At 39.4% G+C, this 25,416-nt stretch overlaps 1 protein-coding gene across 20 annotated transcripts in view; it reads right to left on the minus strand.

Annotated features, from left to right (window-relative positions):
* Positions 1-515: 515 nt before the first annotated feature.
* ptprfa (protein tyrosine phosphatase receptor type Fa) overlaps positions 516-25,416 on the minus strand; it is a 229,067-nt gene continuing 204,166 nt past the window's right edge. For 9 of the 20 annotated variants that reach the window (XM_069522627.1, XM_069522623.1, XM_069522622.1 and 6 more), the window contains 11 exons: positions 20,545-20,668; positions 20,203-20,378; positions 15,243-15,362; positions 14,474-14,628; positions 12,615-12,900; positions 11,182-11,360; positions 7,623-7,749; positions 6,369-6,494; positions 4,698-4,852; positions 3,036-3,171; positions 516-2,856 (listed from right to left, as the gene is read on the minus strand). In XM_069522627.1, the coding sequence (XP_069378728.1) occupies positions 2,788-2,856; positions 3,036-3,171; positions 4,698-4,852; positions 6,369-6,494; positions 7,623-7,749; positions 11,182-11,360; positions 12,615-12,900; positions 14,474-14,628; positions 15,243-15,362; positions 20,203-20,378; positions 20,545-20,668 (1,653 nt within the window). In that variant the 3' untranslated portion in view covers positions 516-2,787. The remainder of the gene's footprint in view (positions 2,857-3,035; positions 3,172-4,697; positions 4,853-6,368; positions 6,495-7,622; positions 7,750-11,181; positions 11,361-12,614; positions 12,901-14,473; positions 14,629-15,242; positions 15,363-20,202; positions 20,379-20,544; positions 20,669-25,416) is intronic. The other 11 variants (XM_069522633.1, XM_069522624.1, XM_069522634.1 and 8 more) reach the window with 3 other exon arrangements.

Consider the following 25,416-nt stretch of genomic DNA (forward strand, 5'->3'; position numbering starts at 1 on the left):
AAAACACAATCTGTCTTTAAATCAGTTTGATATATTGTTACAAACTAAAGTATCTAAAGTGTCAGCTCCACTCTGAACAATATCAAAATAAAAATGCTGCTTACATCTGGGCGGCTGTGGCTGAGGGGTAGAGTGGTCCTCCTCCAACAAGAAGGTCGACAATTCGATCCCCAGTCTTCCCCATCTGCATGGCAAACTGTACTCTAAAGCACTTTGAGTGGTCATCAAGACTAGAAATGCCTTATTTAAATACAAACCATTTATCTATGTGCATCACAAACAGTAATTATCTATGATACAGCCCTACACAAAGTTCTGCATAACACACACTTTAAGCTAGTGCACTTTTTACACCTGAAATTCATTTTTACTCTGGTGAATATTTAAATACAATCCTGGTATATACATCATTAGGATAAAAGTTCAGCGTGAAATGATCTTATACTATTTTAAAAGTCAACAAAAAAAAACAAAAGGGGAAGGGCGAAGAGAGCATGTATGTTTTATGCAGCTTTGTCTTCTTTTTTACCGTCACATTTTCCTTGGAGAAGCAAAGGCCCACTGGTCCACTGAGTTTCACTTATAGGCAACATCACAATATCACAGAGATAAGAAGTGAAAGAGAACCTTTATATTACAAACCCAGTTATTCAACTTTATTAACAACAACATTTTCAAGACATTTTTCTGCTTTTTATTAACAAATAGAAAACAGATCATGTAGGACCTCTGCATGAATTCACTTCAACCCAAACCCTCAGACTTTGTCATCTCATCCAGTAAAAGACAGAGATTCACCAATGCAGTTACTTGTTTGACTGTCTGCAACACAGTGATAAAATAGATGAGCTGTAATATAACATGAAGTGAGATTCACTGAACTGCTTGTGTCATTCTTCTGTAAAACCATGTATGCAAACAGAAAAGCAAAGTCATGAGATGAGTGGGCAAGTCAGAAATAAGAGTCACTTCTCTGTGTTTTGTTTGGTGCAGACATATGGCCCATGATGTAATGGGGCAACATCCATTCTCCATTAACTAAACAACAAGTGTAACACAATATATGGACATTTTGTGAATTTATTCGAGCCCAGAAAATCTGTTTGGCTGGGATACTTCTAAAGGTGGATGTGTTTTTGTGATTTTTGATGAGTTTGACCTTCATAGTTGAATTGATTTTTGAGGTTTTAATATTATCTAATATTGATGCTTAAATTCTTTATTTCTTTTGAACTCAATGTTAATACTTTGAATTTGAGAACTGGAATGGTTTTAAATACATGCACATTCTCAGTTTCGGGCATCAATCTGTTCCAACAAAATTGGGGATTTATTTTAAGTCAAATGTGGATGATATTCCAAATGTGTCAACAAGTCCTGACTCAAACCAACAGTGAACTGGTGAAAAATGTTACTCCTCTCAGCCTGAGGGCTTCATTGTTCCCAAAAACTATTAGTGAGACACACTGTAGCATTGGGTGAGATGTTCTTCATTACCATGAAAACTGTAGAAAACTGTAGTTATTTAGACTCATCATTGACCCGCCCTGCAGCCTCAAATATTAACTACAGCACCATATGTGAATTACTCTATTGCTGAAAATAGTCTCAAACAAAAAAAATGTTCTCAACCATGTGAAGCTGTTAATTAAAAAATTTAAAAGATATTTTGCCAATAGGAACATCTTGGTACAGAGAGCCACAGAAAGCATTTTAGACATCAGAAAGTTGGAAGGATGGACACTGGTGGTTGTGTTTTAGGATTAGTTGACAAAAATGAAAATATACATAGAACGGAGTAGGCCTTATGTATCAAGGTTTAGCATCTAAACCACAGTGACTTAGATTTAGCATTGAATGTTAGCTGAATGTTTTCATTAGAAAACATCTTGTCATAAATTGGGGTGTTGGAAATTCTTTTTTTTCCATACAAAGAAGGGTGGGTCAAGTCTACCTTACCCATTTCCTTTTCACAAAAAGGATGTGAAAACAGTTGTGCATATAACCTTTCCAACAGCTTCACATTTCTTTTTTATCCAGATCTCTGACGGCTGAGAAAGTCATTCGAGCATTTCTACCAGCAGTTGTTCAGTTGTGAATTGTCAAGAGTTTATTTCACCCTACAGCGGACAAATTATCACCATTATAGATGTGACATGAAGACAGGAATTCAAAGTCACATTTTCCTCTAAACAGGGCCAATGGAGTAATGATCACATTAGACTATCATATCTATGGTAGAAAATAAAATGGTTAGCAGCTGTGAGTATACGCTCTCCAGTGTTAATAACTTTGAGCATCTTGAAAATACAGGTTTTTAGTGCTAACAAAAATAATAAAACTATTAAGAAATAGAATAACCAGTGTAAGTGATTACAAAATAATTTCTAAATATTAATAACAACATAGTAATAGTGAATATAAATGATAATAGCAGAAAAATATTTTTGCTATTGGGAGGAGGCAGATCAGGAAGTGATAGGAGAATGAGGCATGGATACGAGTCATTCAGGGTTGGTTTCTGAGAGGTTTTGGTGTTGGGTCTGTGGCAGAATCATGGTACCAGTCCAGGGGGTGGTTGTCCGGCTCCCTCTCTTCTCCTCCCCTGTTTCATGGCCCCACCCCCACCTAACACACACACACACACACACACACACACACACACACACACACACACATACGCACGCACATACACAGAGTCCTCTGTAACCTCCACATCAGGCCAAAGGGACTGATGGAGCTGAGTGGATATGGCTCAGATGAGACACCAGTTCATTCCGGGTGGGGTTATGTTGCATAGTGATCAAAGCTTCCCAGGTACTCCAGAGCAGCCCGGTAGCACAGCTGGTACTGGTCCTAATAACAAAATAACATGTTGGTCAAGTTGTAAGTGCTAAATATTTTAATTTTTACATTCAGCTTAACATGTCAATATGCTGGGATTTTTCAGTGTTCCTATTTTATTTAGCACAATGTTCTCTTGTGTCTCTTGTTTAGTTGTGTTCCTCATGGTGTCCAGCAGCAGAATGTCATACCTCTGTCTGCACCATGGCTGGCCTCTGAGTGCGGAGCATCTTGACAGTCTGGAAGAGGTCGACCACTCCCTCGTACCTCATTCTCTCCAGGACGATGCTCAGGGTGATGAACACACCGGTCCGCCCAACACCAGCACTAATTGACACACGTTATCATACCCTTTTTACAAAGATGCATGTTCAGTAGCACTGTAGCACAGCAGTACTATTAAGATAATAAACTTTATACTTATTCACCATTGACTAGTTTCTTTTGCAAATTAGAAACATTTTAGCTTTTTATTAGTCATATTTCTCATTACGAAGCCCTTTTATTCCTGCGCTGCCTGGCAGCTGGTGGGTGTATTGAAATAATTCTGTTGAAGTTTGTCTGGCTTGTCGGTCACAGCAATAACTCAGGCAGATTTAATCCAATTTGGATTAAACCAGGTTCGTTGGGGTAATGGTAAGTACCTGCACTAGTTCCTTTTCAAGTCCATCAATAATCAAAACACGGCATGTCACCATTGAACAGAGCCTGCTCTAAAGTGATGGGTTATATGTTACAAATAATGGAAATAATGGAGGTTTACTGAGACGCACCGGTTCTACCTCCTGCCCAAAAAGTCAAAGTCAGCACAAATAGTGTCTCCTTTATTAATGGAGCAGAGACAGATGTAGATCACCAATTTTAGTGCTCATTTTAAGTGCAGCCTTCGAAACTGTGGATCACAGCCAACTTTAACATAGACTTGGAAACTGGGTTGTTTTTTTTGGAATTATTTTAAAATTAATACAATTATATTCGGAAGGAAGTGACTATTTTATCTCCATTGGAAATGGAGAACATATGCCAAAGGTCAATTATAGGACCACTTCTGTACAATCTATGCATCCTTCCACTTGGCAATATCGTTCACAACAATAAACAAATGCATCACAGAAATCAATAACTTAATGTCACAAAATTGGACTCCTTCATGTACAACATCCTTACTTATTACCAATAGGCAGTATTAGGAGGTTATTGAGGGTAAATTCTTAGTTCATGATCCAATGATTCTAGATTAGAATCATACATAATACAACATTCATAAGTCCTGTTTAATCACTAATAAAGAGTCAATATGCTACTAATAGGCATGTTAACAATCAACTAGCCAATGGTGAGTAAGTCAACCTAATGTAAAGTGTCACACACATTCACTTATAGGCCATCTATAAGATGTACATGTGAAGGACAAGTCAACATGAGAACAGGAGTCTGACAGTCAATGACATCAATAGCTGCTGAACACTGATTCACAATATATTTGTTCCTCCTGTCAAACACTGTTCTGATATTTCTGCAAATCCACCTCTAGGAGAACTGAAGTGCTATTTGAAAAGAATTAACACAAATCACAAGGGATATGGAATAAGGAGATGGATTTTAGAAAGCCTGACACATAGACAAACATGCACTATTGACAATAATAACAATAGTGAATTTAAGCTTTGTTTTTCTTGTGTGTTTTGAATCGATAATTGTAATAAACAATAAGAAAATAAACATCTGCTGATGTTAATTCTCTCTAACCCTATGACCATGAAAATTCCCTCCTCTCGCTCTCTGTCCCTTGTTCAATCACACACACATGCACACACACGCACACACACACACAAACACACACACACAGTTACCTGCAGTGAACAGTAATTGGTCCGTCTTGTCCAAACTGCTCCTTAGTTTTATGGACCTGGCCTATAAAGTCAATGAATCCCTCCCCAGTTTTTGGCACTCCTTGCTCTGGCCAGTCAGTGAACTGGAACTGTCTGATGGTCCTCGACTGACCATCCTGACAAACACACAGGAACATGGACACAGACACTGTAAGTCATACACAACTCTACAGCCGCCTACTGTTAGATGAGGCAGAGACCAGTGTATGGGTAATTCGCATTTACCTTTCCAACTTTCCTCACTGCCTATTATACAAGAAATAACCAAACCTTGTATCCAGGGAGACACTAGATTCATGGAACTACATAAAACCTGCCCTAAAATGTGCAGGGAACCTTTGACATTCTTTCTTTAGCATTTATCTTTTTATCAAATCAAATCAAATCAAATCAAATTTTATTTGTATAGCCAAAATTCACAAAACACATTTTGCCTCAGAGGGCTTTACAGTCTGTACAGGGAGTTTATGGCCCTCTTTGTTATGAAGACTGTATTGTACTGTCTCAAAGCAAAATAGTAGTTTAAGTATTTACCTATCTGACATCCTATAAGTTAACCAAAATAACTTATAATATCTTTGGTATATTTCTTATTTGCTGCAGTTATTAAAAAAACACATTATAATATCCTTCCACCTATAATTGATTAAATCTTCCCATCCCTCCACATTCTCCTTTATGTAATGCATAATGTTTTGTTCCAGTTAGCTTTGCAATCCACTACACAACTGTTACATGTTTGTATGACTTGGATCTGATCTTTCAGCAAGAATAAAACCTTGATGATGTCATATTGTCTCTTATTTACCTTCAAGTCCTTAGCTTTGAAGTCTGTGGTCGCCATCTAAATTCAAAATAGTTTTCGCGCATGGCTGTGACCAATTGACTCAGTAGTGCCCCAATGGGCAGCCCCTATGGAGCGATTTACCAAAATGCATGAAAATTGTTGGACATATGTATCATTACCAGAGGTAAAAAAGTCAGCGAACCCATATTCCATTCCCAACAGGAAGTTAGCCATTTTAGATTAAGTGGTAATTTTTTGCGTCTAATTTCTATGTTTTGCCATGAAACAGGAAGTTGTTGTAACTTCATTGTACATTATCCAATCTGCACCAAACTTCACGTTTGATTTAAGTCCTGGCCTGAACACATCTACAGGCAAACATTCATGCTTTGTGTGTTTGACATTTACACATGAGAGCTTTTATACTACCTTTCAAACTTAATAATTTGTGGATTTCTAAAGTAGACTTCCTCAGCCCTGCTGTGCACAGCAGTTGTGAACCTCCTTAGTTTCACACCAGAGACTGAAGACTGTCTTTTCATGAAGCAGTGGTTTATGTCACAAAGCAAAGCCCCAAAGCACATGACAGGCACACAGGAACAAGTGACAGATTTCTGCTTTAAATGTGTGCAGGGAGGCCTATTGTACAACATCAACACATGTAGCCCCAGTCTCAATCATTGCCTGAATAATCCTGTTTTGTTCCTTCTGTGTGGTGAACACACAGCCCAAATGACAACATGCTAAATACACAGTAGGAAATAAAGGAACCGTGGAAGGCAATAAAAATGTCACTCTGCCAGCACGTGCCGCCTGATGAAACAACCTTCCTGACGTGAACTTACCCTGGCGTCTGTGACTTTGAACTCTCTCAGGATATACTGAGGCATGTTGTACTCAGCCATGGGGTCCACAACAAAGTACTGGTAGCGTGCAGAACGCTCGGCAGGCCAGTACTGATGGCACTTTTCCTAAAGAATGAACAGAGAAGACTATAAAAACAAGGCAACAGATTTATGTTGTGCAAGCAACAGTTGTTCTAGATTAACCTGCAAAAATGAGCTGTTGGGGCCACTACTAACCACCTCCCTGTCATTGCGTATGCACACTGACGCAGCAGTCAAATTCATTATTGTCCTGTAGTTTTGTCCTTACTTGTCTGCATGTCAAATAATTTCATTAATTTAATTTGAAATACATTACACTGGGTAAGTGAGATAGTTGTGCAGTAAATGTGATATTTACATACAATGTGTAAATGGGAAAAGGTATATTGTGGGGAATGTGGTCTGAACTACCTGCTTTAATGAGATGTACATACACATGGCAGAAAGCCTTGCTTTAGCTAATGAGAAAATAATATATATATAAATATATATATATATATATTTCAAAATTTAGTATACATTTATTATAAAAGATTACAATTTTATATAAAGGTAATCAAGTATCAAGTATCTAGTGGCAGTGTCAAAGATTTTGATTTAAGTGAATGCCAATGTCATTAAATGTCATAAAAGTCACAATCTATTACTGAATAAGGTAACAATAATGACTCAGCCTATATGGTTTAGATAAATTCATTTTAATGAACTGGATATCTGTGGAGACAGAAGTTAGTGCTTATGCAAACCAGACATTTTCTATTGCTGCAGTTTTACATTAAAGCATTTATCTGGCAAATGTAGACTTTAATTATATACATTATTACGAAATCACAGAAAATGCAATGTTTTTGTCAGTGAGCTCAGAATTTACAGCTCAGATCAAAATGCCTGCAAAACAGTCTTTTGGCCTCATCTAGGGGCGGGTTCGGGTCTTTCCCATTTGCATGCTGAACTGTCTTTGGGAAAGATATTGAACCCAGAATGGCCCCTCATAGGAAAAAGTACTGCTCATAGATGCAATGTATGTACACCTGAAGAAAATGGTCACTTCATAAATCACAGTTTTAAATATAGAATATAACTAAATATAACTATACAGTGTAGTATATCTAAAACCAATACATTTAATGTGTTGATAAAATTTCAGGCTTCAATTTGAGCCATTTTGTCACACTCAATGACATGATATAAGGTGTGACTGTGATGTTTTACCCGTCCCATCTCGCGGAGCTTGGTGAGCATGACTACAATGGTGGAGTTGTGTTCCCACAACATTCTCCAAAAGTCTTCTGTGGTCTCGGCTAACGGGCCCTGGGTGGCCATGTATGATTTCTGCTGCCTGCAAATTAGAACAGAGACAGTCTGTGTTTACTCCTCAGGGTTCAGCAGCTATGCTCCTATTTGGATTACGTTACCTCTTCAACCCAAGTGTCACAAACATACAGGTTATGGCAGATGAATAATGATGCCTATGTCAAAAACTATCAAAAAGCTTTTTTTTGGGGCTACAAGTTTGTTAGCCCATATATAAAGATATTTTGCAAATAATGTGTTTCAAAAGCTGTTTTCTCATATGAATCCAGGACAAGAGAATCAGGTCCAGACATTGTCCATCCAGCACAACCTGAGACTGTCTGTGTGACATGTGTTCACTCCTTCCGGAACTACTGTTTAGTGGTTGCCAAATTTGCCAGCCTTATTTTTGTTTCTATAAACTTAAAATCTACATAGAATCTCAGAAAAACATGCAAAGTCATCACTATACAAAGGTTTATAATGTGCCTTAAGAATTATTAGCACTAACAGTGTGTGAGCCTGCATTTCACAAAAACAAACTGAGCACAATCAGTTAAGCAGGATTTACTCTTCACCACATCCCTTTAAATAGCTTCTAGCTTAGTGACATCCCATAACTGTTGAATGCAGCTCTAAGGTGTATAATTTAATTTTATGCACCCTTACAATAGATTTGATGAGTCAGCGGTTGCACTGATATTTAATTTGGTTTGCTTCAGCACAGAACCTTTTGAACAAGCACTGTTAAAGGACAGATGTCATCCCAGCTGTTCAACTGAGCTCTGGGCGATCCACTGATGAATGCACAGGACCACTAGATGGTAGTGTTCATCCATGCAGCACATGGCTCAGTTTATTCTCTCCTGTGCCTCAGTATCTCTGTTACCTAAAGTGCTCATGATTTGTGTGTGCTGGGGATGACTGGAGGCACTGTTAGTTGTCTGCCAGCCCCTGTCCTGCTCACAGGTTCACCTGTGTGCAACCAGCACTATGAATGTTATTTGAACAGTTCATAAAACAACAAGGGAACATAAACTTAGGAAGCACAGTTACTGCTGTATGTTGTTGGAGCTGCAGCACCTGGCTGTTCTGTTACTTGTGCCTAAGCACTGTGAAATGATTAGAGGGAATCTGACCAACTGCAGAGGATTCTGCTTGAGTTTGTTTAAGGTCACATATGGAAGGTTGAATTGGAGAATGGCATCATTTCTGACCTCTGTGCAATCAAGCCAACAAATAGTGCAGCTGCTAATACTACCCCAAAACCTTAAGCAGTTTTAACCAGCTTATGTTCGTCAATGATTAAAATTTATACAGTATCAGACTGAAAATGAAGATAAAATTCAGATTAAAGGACACGCCTGTCTTGTATGTATCTGTGATTTGGAGCAGTACGAGTCATTAGGCATCTCTTCCAGGAAGTTGAAGTTACTTCAACTCTGACCCACTATACTTACTGTAGTTGTGTGAAAACAGTTTCCTGAAGGACTGAAAGACACATTTCAGGGGCACTCACTTTCAGTCTGATCACTAATTGAAGCTTTCACATCATACGTATAAAGTGATAACCAATTAGAACAATAGCCAGACCACAGAAGAATAGTACACACATGTTCATAGATAAGTGAATAATAAAATAATATTCCTCTATTCATGTAACAACCAATCAACAGTGCCACAGTTGGACATTTTATTAGACTCTTCTAAAGAGAGCCATTAGAGAGAGCTATAAAAGTTAATATGTTGTTTTAGCAGGGAGTCCTTTCTAATTAATCCTCATCTGATGTAGAGGTAATGATAAACTGGCTGAAGGCTGCTGTCTCACTTTCTATCTTGCACCATCATGTACAGGCACTGAGGTGACTCCAGTTGATACACTGAGAGGTCACTGGACACCTCCACTAATCATCATTACCATGTCTCTCCCCCTAACCTAAATCTGTCCTAATCCTCACTGTGCACTTTAAAGGCAGAGCTCAGAGAGTGCTGCTGTTCCCTGTATTCACCTCACTCTTAATTACTGCTACAGGAGGTTGTGAGGAATTACAGGACACCCCTGCCTCCATCTCCATTCTACCTTAGCTGTGCATGCCCAGGGGACTTCATTAGGTGCTGACAGCCAAGAACAAGATACACCCACCCTCGCTGCAAGTAAAAGTGGAAGTACTGATTCATTACTCTGCTAGTGCACTACAAATGTATTTCTAATCAGTGGTTCCTTGAAAGATTTTCTTCTCTGAGAGGTAAGTGATTGGCTCTTTCTCTGACAGAACAATATCAGAGCTGATGTCAGTGTGGCAGTGTTAGCAAATCAGCCAGACTCTCTATTAAGCTGTCACACAAATGTGTAAATGCACATACATAAGGATTACACAATCATTTTTCTTTTAGAGACAAAACAGTGTGTGTCCAAAGCACAGAGCCACAGAGCTCTTCTGTAGTTATCTGTTAAAGCAAATCAATGGAGCACTAAAGCAGGGATAGAGTAGGGACAAAAATCTGCTCAACCCACCAGAACCCATCTGCAGACCCACACTGCAGACTAACTGCTGCTAGATCCACACCTATCTGAAGCATTTGACTTCTCCTGGATTTTAACTTCCTGGATTTTAGACTTCTGTCTCTTCTTGGCTGGAGTACTGCTGCTCCTTGTACATGTTACTGAGCAATTCCACCTACTCTTGTTTACTAATGGTCCAAAATGCAGCTGCCAGACTTCTAACTGGAACTAAAAGAATCAACATATGACTCCTACTCTGAATCAGCTTCACTTAACTTTGAAGTCTAATATTTGTTTTAAAATGACTATTTGTTTATGAAGCTCTTAATGATCCTCATTACTTCACTGTTTTGCTGAATCACTCAGATCACCCTCATAACAACTCTTTTGTTTTCAAGCTAAAGGGGAGCAGGCTTTTCTCTGTTCCGCATATGGGCCTCAAATGTGTATTAATCATTCAGTCTTTATACTAAGCAACGAAAACAAACTCTTTGTTTCCTCTTCTCTTCTAAATAGATTACAATTACGGTATTTACAGACTTCTCCTTCTGTAAATTTGACCTGTATCTGTAATATTTTTACAGATTAAATGACACAGTGTCTTGAGTGAAAAAGTAGAATTACTGGAGTCACCAGTTCATTTCAATGGCTTGTCACCTTTTCTCGATCAGGCTGTTAAGACAAGAGAAAACCAGGGGAAAGTTAACAGGCCTGTCAATGAGAACAATTGTTTTTGACAACTGATACAACAAAAGGATTGGAGGCAGTGAAACCCCGGACTGTCAGCTACCAGAGAACAGGTCTACCTCTTCACTCATTAGCGTTAGCTGCTCAACACAGTCTGTTTTGCAGTAGTTCAACCATCCACAGACAACTGCACTAAACCGTCACATCTCTATGGCCTTGTGTTTCCCATTCTGCATTGTGTTCCCCATTTCTTTTAACTGACCTACATAAAATACTAATAATACTCACCTGTATCCATCAATGAAGCTGGCGTTGATGTAGTCTGAGCCCTCCACCCCTCTTATTGGCTGTAGGCAGACGCGGGTAGTCTCAAAAGGCATGATGTTCACCAGGCGGGTCTTGAATTTGTTACACGGTAGGTTGGCACTGATGAATCTTGAGGTATGTGCTTTTGAGTTGGCCAGTTTCTGCGGAGACAGAGAGGAAGATGCATCTGTCTCTGATACTCCACAGTCACCTAATCACTCTCTGCTGTCTGCCTCAGCTCAATTAAAGTGCTAATACAACCAGTGAGTTGTTAAAAGGCACACGGCGCTAACACTTATTGATGCATGAAGATGATGCACTGTGAGTTGATCTTCCTTCTCTAACTTCAAAAACATGCCTGATGCTGTGGTGTATTAAAAGTCATTGTGAAATACCCACTCATATTTATTGTTAGATTAAGTAGACAAGCTGCTACAAAAGCATGGCTCACTAAGGAAAAGAAAAATGTTTTGAATCCCACCTGAGTGTGTTTTTCTTTATTGTTTCTAATGTGATAACTTTGGTTTGCAAGGACAAGTGTCAATATGTAAGTGGTTGTGAAAGAAATACGCAGTGGTCTAATCATTGCAGAGCACGCAGTCTGAGATGGTGAAGTGCTGTCAGACATCCCTCTCTTCATCACTCTTACAGTCTCTGCCTCTCCTCCTGTCATCTGGAGCTCAGAGGTTAAGCTCTCACAGAATTTGTCTCTGTTACACAGGCTGAAGATAGAAATCCCTCATCTTCTATATAGCTTCCACTACATAATACAGTCAAAGAGGCACCCCCGCCACTTCATAGTGCACTTTCATGATGTTGAATACTTCAAGGACACTGACATTAAAAATGACGAACAAAAAAGTGGTCAAAATGGATGTTATTGCATAGACCTTGGGTTTATATCATTCTTATATTTGATTATTACTTGGATTCAGATTGACCACACAAAAAATCAAAGTACAAGCCAACAACATTTTTCCCCAAAGATGATTAGTTTTTTTAGTTTGTTCAACTATTGATGTTTTTGATAAGTTTTGTTTTACCACTTGTGCCAATCCTGGTAAGACAAGTTAAAATGTCTGCCCTCAAAAGTCCCTTTAAATCAAGCAAGGCTACTGAGAATCAGGTTGGCAACATTTATTAAGATAGCAAAATGACATAGAAGATGGACAAAGAAGACTTGTTTGATTTGTGTCCAAAAACTTTGGACAAAGTTCAACTTGAATGACAGAAAAGTTCATAATGATGTTATTTCAATTAAGTGATAATTGTGTCACTTGTTTCCCCAGTTACAGCTAGAGGACACATTCAAATTACACCTGTTCTAAGATCAGATCTTTGCTTATACTTTCACACCATGGCACAGCCAGAGGAATAGCTGCTGAATGAAAAACACAATGACAGGCAAAAGGTACCTTGAACTCCAGTTCCATGGCAGTGACGGTCTCTCCAGGGGGGATGTGGGTGAGCTTCTGGATGTGGGCATAGAGGTTGCGTGCAGGGACTTCTGTATTGCCACATGTTGCAGCTTCTAGCAGGGCCTCGTGGATGAATATGTACTGCTCCTCTGTCTGCACCATGTAGTTCCTCTGAGCTCGCATACATGTCACATGACCATAAATGTCCACCGACTTCTCATGTTTCATCCTCTCCAGCATGGCTTCAATCACAATGAGGCAGCCTGTCCTCCCAACACCAGCACTGACAGAGCACAGAAAGAAAATATAGCCTCATAAACAGATGCTCCCAGAAAATATTTATCTCTTTACACCCATTATTTGGCTCCTGCAGGTTACGAATTACATATTTCAAACTAATCTTCACGCATCAAAGTATTTCAAGCGAAGAATCAAGCAAAACAGCAACTTTTGAGAGGGAAAAAGTTAATCCTACAAATAACTTCACACACTGCAATGTTGTTTGAAGTTGTATGCCTCTAACCAACCAGTGCAGTTTCCATCAACATAAGTGACAACTGATCAAAAGTTGGAGAAATTCCCTCTAGGCAGTCTGGAGGTATTACATTCAAGAAGGCAAAAACTGTTTTTGAAGCCACTGTGACCTTGCCCTTTGACAACAAAATCTAATAAATTAATGTGTGAGTCTAAGTGTACATGTGTATCAATTTGAAATAATTCCCTTGAGGTGTTTCTGAGTTATTACATGTACAAGGTAAGATATATTTTTTGACAGGTCACAGGTGTGATGAATTTCCATACGGGCAGTTCTGATTTATCACATTCAAGTCAAGTTCCTATGACTTTTGACCTCCAGGTACAAAAATCCAAGATTGGCTCCAAATGAGGTCTGTTGAATCAGGTATCATGACAGCCTCAAACTGGAAGAAGAGCGAAGAATCCCTCAACCTATATACACACCCTGCAATTAAGTGCTTCCAGACAGTTGCTTTCAAGTACAATACCCAATGCCAATGCTCTGATTGGTTGTTGCCTATGTCCACAGTGTTCAGTATAAATTAACACAGACCAGTGGCATTGAAGAGAGATGAGTCATAGGTAAGGAACAAGCTCATAATGTTTTGGTGTTTCTGGTTCAAAGGACAGAGACAGGATTTTTTTAATCACTCCTCAACATTTTATCTTGGAATTATTGTTCAGAACATGATGTGAAACAAACAGGGATATTGATTTAGTTGGAGGAATCAGTTTGTAAAGTCTGGTGCAGATTACAAGACAACATCCTTTTTTTTCTTCTGTTATAAGATCTAGACAGACGTGCAGGATTGTTTGGCCATGGCAAAAGTATGTGCTTTACATTCTAGTTTAGGTGTTGAAAAATCTACAAAACTTTCAAAAAAGGTTGTTAATAAATGAGTGGGTACTGGCTAACTCACTTTGCAAAATACATGAAGCTCCAGAGAGCTCACTACCTATAGAACTGTGAAACAACTGTGAAAGTTGAGTTGATCATCAAAGCACCCTGTTTTGACAGTGTGGTTAATTCTCTATTCACATTTTGACATTGATAATATTCCTCTGAATTGCTGATCTCACAGTATAGTGTCCCAGTTAATGCTTAAAAACTTCCTGTAAGCAAGCCCCTGAGCACCTAACATGCAGACACTTCTGATAAATCATAAATCAGTTGTACAAATCACTTAAAACATGACATCTACATACCTCCACAACAGTGACCAGTCAGTGTATCAGAACAAACCACAGGTTGCCACAGGAAATGAGATTTCATGTTTGATGATCACACAATTTGTTTGAAGCATATTAAAGGCCTTTCTGTTGATATGAAACACATTTACCTGCAGTGAACCACCATTGGCCCAGCGTCTGGAGGGTTACAGGCCTTGACTCTGCGTAGAAAGGCCAGCGTTGGAGTGGGATACTCAGGCACTCCATGGTCAGGCCATGCCATGAACTGGAACTGTCTGACCTCTCTCTTCTCACTCGAGCCATTCTGTTAAAGCATGCACACATACACACACACAGACAGGTTTACTATACATCACAAATGCATTCTGAACAGCACTCCAAGTCCTAAACAGAACACTTCTCCAAGAGCACCCACTTTTTCTCCATTCTAGTGCAAATCTTTTTAGATCGCGGCTTCAAAAGTCTGGTAGTGATACTGTTTACTTTTAAGTGATACTGTCATTCAGACATGACAGGATGTCAATGGAAGGAGCTGAGTGACAGTATCATTACAGCCTGATACTAGAAACCTCTTCCAGCAGTTGACACCCACCCCTACAGTCTATGGTGCAGAGTGAAGCTCTAAAAACTTTGTGTTAATCCTTCATGGTTTTTCTGCAATGATTATGTTAAATATGTTTCAATGATTTACTGAACTGGTGTTATTGATTTAATACATTGCATGTCAGCTCAACAATACACACACAATACAAGTGCAAAGCTGATAGGCTGAAGGGTTCTCTTGATACGTGAGCCACATTTCTGGTATTAGTAGACAGACGATAGATGTACTGAGGTGATTTAGTGCTCTCTAAGACCTCTGTACTTGCTTTGTTGCCAAACAAAATCATACTCCATAAAAACATAAAAAGTTCTCACCTTATAGAGGGCAAATGTACGTACGTTGTACGTAGCCAACTCCACAGTGTCCAACATGGTCACCTGAATCATCCCATATGTCTCTGTGCCTCGACTAGGCCAATACTGGTCACACTTAACCTACACAAAGACACGTAAAGAATAGTGTTACTGTTGAAGTTTGAGCAAGAGTGATGAGGAGGCGTTTGTATCTGTATAGTTAATGCACGGAACATTGTCCTGAGGTTGGTAATGCTGATCAGATCATTGACCAATGATCCATCATTACAACCATCTAACACTTTTGTCAAGGGTAGACTCTTGACTTCTACTCAGATCGATATATTTTGGTGTGGATCTCAATAGAGAATGATTCCTAAAAGACTGTGGTGACCCCCTCACCATCCTGGGGCTACTTTCCAGTTGTAATTATGCTCAGATTGGTCTGTTTCATCACTGTGAATACGTCCCCATAGATAGCACACACTAGGTTTACTATTCTTTCCTTCATGCTGATGGGGACCTGGCCAGGCATACAACCAGAGGGACGTCCGATTTAAAATAATTTTCTTTTATCACAAACAAAATGTATTGCTGTCTATGAGATTCTGTCTCTAACTGGTCCCTATGATACAATCACTTCTTTGTGTGCACAAAACGCCAGATAACAGTGACGTAACGTTGAAAGGATGATAGTAGGAAGTTGTTTAGTTACGTCTTAGTTTATTTTTAAAGTTTATTTTCACAACTAACTCTCTTAATCCAGTAATTTTAATTAATTAATTAGCAAACTACTTTTTGTAGCATACTGTGAAGCGTTTGTTACTGCTCCATGTAAGCGGTTGAGCTGTTGGATCAAGCGTCTTTGATTTTCTTAGTCAGTTTGTGTTTGAGTGAATAAAATCGTCTGTGTAGTTGGAGTAATCAGTTGTCTATGTGCGTAAAGCTGGTTAACAACACAATTAATGTGGGAGCAGAAGCCCTCAGTGCCTGTCATCCCACCCAGGTAAATCATCACCATACACTGCAAAGACTACAGTGAGGCAGAATGGATAATCAAACACTGGTGTTTACATATTCTTAAACAGATCACTGTTACAATAACCTGGCATTTAAACCCTGTGTGTAAAGAACAGCCAGTTCTTGGAAGCAAAGAGAAGGTTAGGGCTTATTTTGTTCTGCTAGAAAAAGACAAAGGCCTCAGACAGGAAAAGTTTCACTCTCACGGTTTTACTCTGACTAAACTTTTGGATACATGTCATTTAAGTGTTCTCAACATAAAAGATGTTTTTACGTGGTCACAGATAATTTGCAATCTAGAAAAATAGTATTTTTTAATATACATATTAGCAGACATATATATTATTGTAGCCCCGTGGTAAGACAGACGTGTGCTTCACAAATTATTTAAAACTTGTAATAAAAATAATTTATATGATATTACCTTGTATATAAGGGTAAACATCCAGCTGCCACCAGGGCCAGAACTGACTGCCCGCACAGCCCCCTCCATTATGGGCCTTCCCTTATTGTTAGTGGTTAATAGTTGAGACTGTAAATATGTTGCAGAAGTTGAACCTCCTCCAGTTTGACTTGTTTCAGATTTCTTTATGTGGCTTAGAGCACATCAAAATACTTTTATTCCACATCTGTACACCTTATTACAGCTTTTCTCTGTTGCTTTACAGCTTTACTCTTGTTCACTCTGACATCACTTTTTCAAAACATTTAACACAGGCTTGAACAGAAGCACATGGACCAAAGTGACAAATAACACTCACAGAACTTTAAACACATGCAACAGACAACCTACATAAGTCAACCAAGACTTTTTTTGTTAACCTCAAATTAAATCAGGGTAGGTTAAATTCCTTTTGTAGTACAGGCCTCTGGTAAGCCTGCCATTGTTACAACTCTATAGGTTGTAGCCAAGGACCAAGTCTTAATACTTGTTCTGGTTTATGCAGAAACCATACTTTTGGTTAAATGATTACTTTGTCAAGAACTGAGAAAGGTTATGTGGGTTGAAATGACTAATTCATTCAGGTTAAGGGATCTTTGTTGTCACACGATTAGCCGTCTCCCATATCATTCAGCTAGGGACCAATATTTACTCTGCTTTAGCTGTGTTTTTGGTGTCTCTGGTAAATGGCTGGATCTTTGCTTTGCTGTGTTAAGAAACTTATTTCTGACTATGTGTGTTTCATACAGTCTATAGTTTGTTTGTTGTTGCTGCAGGTTGTGGCATTTACTCGCTGGTCAGCACAGATAAACAATGAGCTGAAACTCACTCTTACGTTATGTTGGCTCATCATTATAAGGAACCCATTTTACACTGTCATATTTTTTTCACATTGTCATCTAATACTTTGTAATTTTAATAAATTAAAGTTAGACAGACATGCACTGTATATTGATGCAATGCAAAAAGGACAAAATTTAAGTTTTCACAGTTTTAGTCAGATTAAAATCAGAGTCATTGAACAAAATGATAGAATCAGCGTGTGCCCTGTTAGTGCTGCCTCTATGCTTAGGGAGGTTTGGACACAGATGATGATAGAAATAACCATTTGGACATCAGTGCTGACTTGAGGGGACTGCTGGCTGCAGGCAGCAGGAGATGGGTAGAACAGATGGCATGATTACGCTTCAGAGACCTGGATGCGGGTGTCAGTGTAGGGGGTGGAGGGGTGGAGGCTGTTTGGCGAGGCTTGCAGCAGAGTACAAGGCAGCATGGCTTTTGGTCAAAGTGATGCGAGGAGCCTGTTACCCAATGGGACAAATCACATGCAGCTCAGTGGTATAAAAATAGACAAAGTTAAGAACAAATCTTAGAGACTGACAAGAAAAACTACAGCAGTTCTCTTTTGTAAGAATGTCAGTGATGCAAGGTATAATTTTCCTGACAAAGCTATCCTCTGTGTGGTGCTTCCTAGTGTGGTGCTGGTATAATGTTTGTTAGGGAAGATGTGTGGTTAGGTGCAAAAGACCATGGGTCACACTTGGTCTCGTACTAATGGTCAAAGTTTTTTTTTTAAATTATTAAGATCACATCTACATGATGCACATTTGACTGTGTGACGAGGGGTAACATGGTTGTGATACAGCTGTATTTATTCCTTGTCCATACTGGCAGTGAGAGGAAGCCTTCATAGTGCGACTGTCGCTATAAGAAATGGGGGACAAAACCCTCAGTTCTCCTTATGTGCAAAAATATATCCAGAATGTATTGTTTGTCCTCACAGTTGAGGACTGGTATATTACTGGTTGAATGAAAGGGTTACAAAAGTTACAAAAAAACGATCTAGTCGTGTGATGATTAGATACTTTCATATATTGTATAGGGCATTTTAGAAAGCAATGAGGGACAACTTGTTCTGTTGTTTAGTTTGCAGAACAAACAGAATATTTGTTGGTATGGTGTTTTTTTCCACCTATAGTGTAACTCAGCCTGCAGGCTCAGCTCTGTTGACACTTGTACCACAACTCAGAAGTTTAGATTTATGTCAGAGTTATCTGTAAATCATTTTCTTTTACCATAGCTGCACTGAATTTGAGACATGAAAGCTGTTATGCACAGGTCCCTCGCATCAACAGTGGACACACAGGGTGAGTTTGGTATCAGCAGCAGCCATTGTTCCGGTCACAGGTCAGAGACATCTAATATTTCCTGTACCTTTGGTTAAACTACAGACGGCTGTTTCTGGCTGTAACACAGGGCTGATGGTCTCTGTCACAAATAATGGCCTGCTGCAGTTCTGCCCTTTGCTTGTGCAGTTATTAACAGTGTGAAGGAGGGCTGACATCATTACTCATATAAACAGCGTTCCTGCCCTGCTACGACTCATCTGCCATGTAACAAGCTGTGAAGGCCTCATGTCCACCAGCAGGGTGATGCTGTCATAGAGCCAAGCTCATCTGCCATATCAACTATAGTGCATTACATACAGAGCAGTACATCACTAGCAGTGTAGGCTGAATGACCACAGTCCTGTGATGTTATCATTCACAGCCTTCATACCCACACACATTTTGAACACTTTAAACAAGTAAACAGGCACACAATGGTATTATGCACACTAAGCAACTCAAGTGTTCAAACACAGGGCACAGAATCCAGACCAGAGGAGAACTTAATGAAACTCTATTTAATAGCCAGTTGATTTAATGAGGTTTACCTGACATTCAGGATTGAACATCAATATCACATGTAGCAAAGTGTTCTTTGTATCTACCCTCATGCAGTAAGTCATAAAGCTTGTGACAATAACATGCAAAGCTACGAAATAACATTAGCACTACAAATGCTGGACACATTGATAAGCCCAGCCAAGTGTGGTAATTAAAGTTCAGCCCTATGCAACGGAAGTCCCCACCCTCCCAAAGCCTCAATCCCCTGCCGTTGCTATGGCTTTAATGTGCAAGCTCTACAGTGTCACCTCCACTCACAGCTAGACCATGATGCCCCACCCTTTTTGTTAGCAACAGGAAGTCTAGTTTACTGAAACATAGTGCTGTTTGCTAATTTACGCTCATACTCCAAATGCATTTAGTCAATTTTAAAATCCACTTTGGTTAGTTTAATGGCAGAAATATTGTCTCTGTACCAGGCAGACAATTCAAAAGGGTTGTATTTAGACTCTATACTTTTCATGCTTTAAGCATAATATACCATTAACCAGTGAGTGCCATTCCCTTTAAATTACATGTTGTAGTTGATTGCTATTTTAATGGTGGACTTGCAAAGTAGAGAGAGAGAATGTTTCTCTGCAGAGGAAACAGTATCAGTAAAATACTGCATCAATTATCAGGTTTTTGAGGCACTTTCCCCTGCATCAAGTTAGCATTTTGCCAACAATGAGCCTGACCACACCTCATTTTAGTATGAACACGCCCATGGGTGTTCAGGGGGACACAAGTGCATTTCTGTGAAAAATAAAAACTGTGTTGTTCTGAAACTAGCAATGATAAGTATGCTCACCCTTGACTTCTCTTCCAGACGGGTCATCATAACAATGGTGCAGGTTCTCTGCTCCCACACCATCCTCCAGAAATCAGTCAGTGTCTCTGGCAGCGGCCCCTGTGTGGCGATGTAAGCATTCTGCTTCCTGTAGCCATCAATGTAATTGGCATTAACGTAGTCGCTACCTGGAACTCCTGATGTGAAGACCAATTTGAACAGAAACAAATGAAAATAGGAGCCAATTAGAAAATGACATTTTCTTAAAAGCTTTATCTCTATTTACAAGGTTTAAAACAAAGGCCTGGTTCTCTCAGCATAAGGAAACATATGGGATGCCCCTTCCTGTGGGATGTCTCTCACCATCCACAGGTGTGAGGATGACCCTGGAGTGGTCATAAGCGATCACATTTGCATAGCGGTTCTTTGGCTTGTTAACTTCCAGGTTCGAGTGCTCCCAGGTGAACTGCTGCCCTGGATCAATAGACTGAGAGACAGGGAAGAGGAAAGAGGCCCACACACACACACACACACACACACACACACACACACACACACACACACACACACACACACACACACACACACACACACACACACACACAGGGAGAGAAAGCAGTGAACCATTTATAGGTTTATGATTGTACAAATGACATTTCCATCAGCTGTGACCATGTGTGTAGAAACTGGGCTTGTTGGACTGTGTGACAAGCTGTATGTGTTGTGGATTGCCGGGGGTAGTCATGATGTTCTTTTAGTTGATTATGTACAATAAAAAAAAATTTCTTTAGAAACTGACTGCTACTTTGCTTCAATAATTCTTGTTGATTTTATGCTAGAACGTTTGTACACAACAGAGCTCAAACCACAAAGATCCACATTATGATATGTTTCTTTCAATTTCTAGACAAAGACACATGAGTTCAGTCATTGGTGAACAGAGCAGCAGCCCATGCCTGTGGCAGTGATGTTGAGCACTGATATGAGCTGCTCTCCATTGTTTACCGGCTGTGAACGCAGGCACAGGTTTAGCTGAGGATTGTTATTCATGCCTTTGATGCTTCTGCTACTTATCTTACATCATTTGAAAACACACACACATGCACACACACACAGGCAAAATGATGTGGTGGTAAGGATTCTAATATCCTACTGCCTTTCCCCCTGACGGGCTGGATGGCTGCTCAGCCACCCCAACCCACAGTCTTCAAGGTTGAATGCACATCTTATTCAGCAGCCTTATAGGTAAAGCTTTCACCTGCGCTGCACCAACAAACCAGTCACATCACTGCTGAAAAATCAATTCTGCCCGTCAATTTAATTACAGTCACAGAGCTGCAGCTCCACAACACTACCCAGGTAACAGGCAGGGGAACAGCCAGGCATAAAGCATGTGGATTTGTGTATGCCATAGCCACGCCAGCATTCAGCATCTGATGCAACAGTCACTGAGTTAAGTACAATAATTTATCCAGCTCTGATTTGCCATGAATTGCCTGCTCTTAACATTAAACCTGGATAACTTAATTAACATTTTCATCAACTTCTGTGAATGTTGTTTTAAAATGTCATCTCTTACATATTAGGTCACATGTATCTGCATATCTATCTACTAAGGAAATGCAGTGTAGAATCTGGTGTGATTTGGACACATGCTATGTTCAACATTAATACAATTAGAATTTAACAGATGACCAGCGGCTGGGACTCATCAATGTGTTCATGAAAGTGGCAATGACATCTGGGTTCTATGACTGAGTCAAGCTTCACTGAACTTTGAATTAACAGCAGCTGCTTTTAACAACCACTGTAAGGTAATTTTGGCCTGGATCTAGACAGAAGGGGGCAGACCCAGGATTTAAAAAAAAAAAATATTTTCTTTAACATTGTGCCCCTTGGCAGATTAATGCATTTTACTGAGTGTCATCCCAGTACATAGTTATTACATTTTTACTTCCAAGATGAGATGTCACAACACTCCTCCAGAGTTGTTTGTAAAATATTTGTATGAGTGTATTGTATTTGTGTATGCATCCATGTACTGGGTCAAATAAGCATTTTTGTTTTCATAAAAAGACTGTTATGATATACTCAGTACAGCTATTCATCCAGAAATACACATTCATAATATCAACAGTGTGGACAATATTCCTTGCCAACTGAACGTTGATATTTCAATGGCTGTGGCAATGGGCTGTCAGGCTCAGATAAAGCAAGTAATATGTTTAACTCAAGCAACCTGCTTTTATCTTTTTAATACTGCTAAAAGATTGGCATAATTATCATCATGTAATGAGACAAATTGTTTTAGAGGCCATATGTATGATATAAAGTGGTCTACAGTAGTCCCAAAACAGACTTGCTCATTCATCAGATGTAACAAGCTGTGAGGTCCTCTGGCATTTTCTCATTTTAAACACAACCATTCTCAGCTTTCCATTTCAAGCCCTGCTAATCTCACGATAGACTAATGGCTGGAAAGTGTGTGTGTGTTTGTGTGTTACAGTGAGAGAAACCTGGCACTATTGTCTTGGAAGCCTGCAGATCAAAGTTGATTGAGTATCTAATGGCAACTGAGCATCTTACAAATCAGCTACTTTCACTGTAGTGTACACACATTTGTGCATTATTACTATGTGTTTCTGTAGCTTCATCGACCATTGTGACATGTGACATTTGGAGAAGTCTGGGTCTGTAGCCTTTGCAGTATTTCGAAAAAATATGGATTGCTCTTTCCACATGAGAGATTGAATGGAATCTCGATATTGGATGGGTGAACAATTGTTTTACCACTTTTACCAGTTGATCTCTGTTCCGACCTTTTATCTGTGGTCATGAGTTTTTGTGTGGTGACCATAATATTGAGAATGCAGAGGTAGCCAAGATGAATTTGAAGGGTGGATAGGTAAATGGTGAGGAAACTTTCAAAGGAGGATTTTCAAATAATTTGTAGTAGAATCCCTGCTGTTTGCATTAAACATAGACAGTTAGTTCAGGCATATAATAACATTGACTTCTGAATGCTTCACTAATGAGGTTTTCCAAAGCAACCACCTCATCTGTCAAACATTACAGTGGTTCTGTTGTGGACGTGCATGGATGGCTGTCACTGCAAACTGGTATTTATTGATAATGTCATGGCTGAAAGAATACAGGAGCATTGATCCTGTTGCATCAGGACCCATTGGGTGACATTTAAACATTCAGAAGGACAATGATTCAAAACACGCAGGCCAAAGGTGAGAAGGAGGGACATTCTACTTTGGCAAGACAGCAAGGAGAGAGTGTACCTCAGGCTACATCCACCAGCCCCAGGGTAAAAAGTGGCATTTCCAAAACCTCAGTTTTAGTAGCTCTAAAACTCTGGAGTAGTGTGGACACCAGGCAAATCAGTCGCAAAGTTGACAGATTTTACAACAAAAATTTAGCAGTATGGATTTAGCCCTTAGTTCTCAGAATGCTTTTCATGTCAAAATATTGAAAGGCAAACTCCTCTATCGCCTTTTTTAAATGGGTTTATCTGCTAACTTTTGTGTGAAATAGGTTTGAGAGAAAATCACCAGGGAAGATAAAGTTTTGTCCGCTAAGGAATTTCCACTACATATGTTGATTTTGTTCATGTGTTACTGTTCAATTGCTTTAAAAAATGTTGCTTTTTAATTTTGAAAGTTGGACACTGTGTTAAAATGGCATACAAGATTGTTATAATGTAGAGCAGAGCTACAAAGGGGGATTTACATATTTATTCTCATTTGAATTAATTTGTATTATTTTTTTAAACCCAGAAAGTTGACTTCATTTCACCACAGTGGGTAAGAAAAAAATAGGCAAGGTAGGAAAGCTGATTCAGTAGCTCTTTCATTATTTATATGCCACTTCCTTCTGTTGTACTTAAACAGGGCACCCATCTGTCCTGGTTTATCCACTTGGAAATTCACCACTTTAAATGCAAATTACCTTCCCTTGTAGGACATCAACAAGCCATAATCCCTCACTGGCTTTTAAAGTAGGTAAAAGCAGTGGAATATTATTCTTAGAAAAGAAGCAGAGAATTCATGCATACTTAGCAGCATCCTTTTTTTACCTATGCGGAACTTGGACTCTGCAATGGTAAGCCGGCTGTATCAACATCTCAGTGAAAAGTGGTCTGGAAAATATGCTCTATTATGCGTGTTATTTTGGTGTGAAAATAGAATGTTGATTTACCAGATGTGTATGGATAAATATTTATTTATCTCACTGAAACAAATAAGAGTTTCCAACATTAAAGACACTTAATTACAAGAAAAAAGTATTAAGCAGGGTGACCTGAAAACTTCACGGACTGTATACAATACTATTCATGTATATATATATATATATATCTGCCTCACCTTACCGTAAGGAGCTGCTCACTCACATTAAACTCTTTTGTCTGGCTTTCTGTGGACTAACCTGCGGTGTCACAGGTGTTTTATTTTGACAAGAAGAAAAACACAATGAATGAATGATTTATTTATTTAGTTTGCCATTAAATTCTAGAGAAAACCGTCAGGCACGCTGACTTCAGGTGAAACAATTACTAGTTTATTATTCAAGCGTGAAGGTGCCACCCTGACAACATCACAATGCCATCTTCAGTAGTTTCTCAGACTTTACAAACATTTAGGAGTGAGTCATCTAGTATATTAATGTATCCTGAATGTGCATAACCTAAAACCGAAACAAAGCAGTTCTGGTGCCTCATTTATAAATGTCACATACCGTAAATTACCAAATAATAGCCGGGGCGTTGATTTGTTTCAATCACTTAACAGACCAGGCGTTTATTTGGGACCAGGCGGCAGTTTGGGACAGACGTTTTATTTTTTCCTCACATAATCCTTCTGGGCAATAGTTGTACGTCTTCTGCAAGTGAAGTTGTTGCGGCAGAGGAAACGATATAGCCAACCAGCACTCGCAGCAAACTCCTCATCCCTGCTGTCACTCGCAGCGGCGTACATTTGTTTCGCCATCGCCCTGATCATTTTGTGGGACACTCTCTTGTGGCGTGCCTGTTTGCTGATAACCCATTCCCGCGTTTATCTCAAGCTCCTCGCTAGCCTTCTTCCAACCTCCACCAGGCAGCCTGGCCCTTTTGCTGTCCTCCTCGGACAGACGCTGAAGCTCAGTTACATTTTTTCGCCAATCTCCCACTCTCTTGGGGTCGACAGAGAAACGTGTAGTGACTGCTTCTCCCCAGTTTTCCTCTGCATA

The sequence above is a fragment of the Paralichthys olivaceus genome, chromosome 3 (genome assembly GCF_024713975.1).
Source record: "Paralichthys olivaceus isolate ysfri-2021 chromosome 3, ASM2471397v2, whole genome shotgun sequence".
NCBI classification, from domain to species: Eukaryota; Metazoa; Chordata; class Actinopteri; order Pleuronectiformes; family Paralichthyidae; genus Paralichthys; species Paralichthys olivaceus.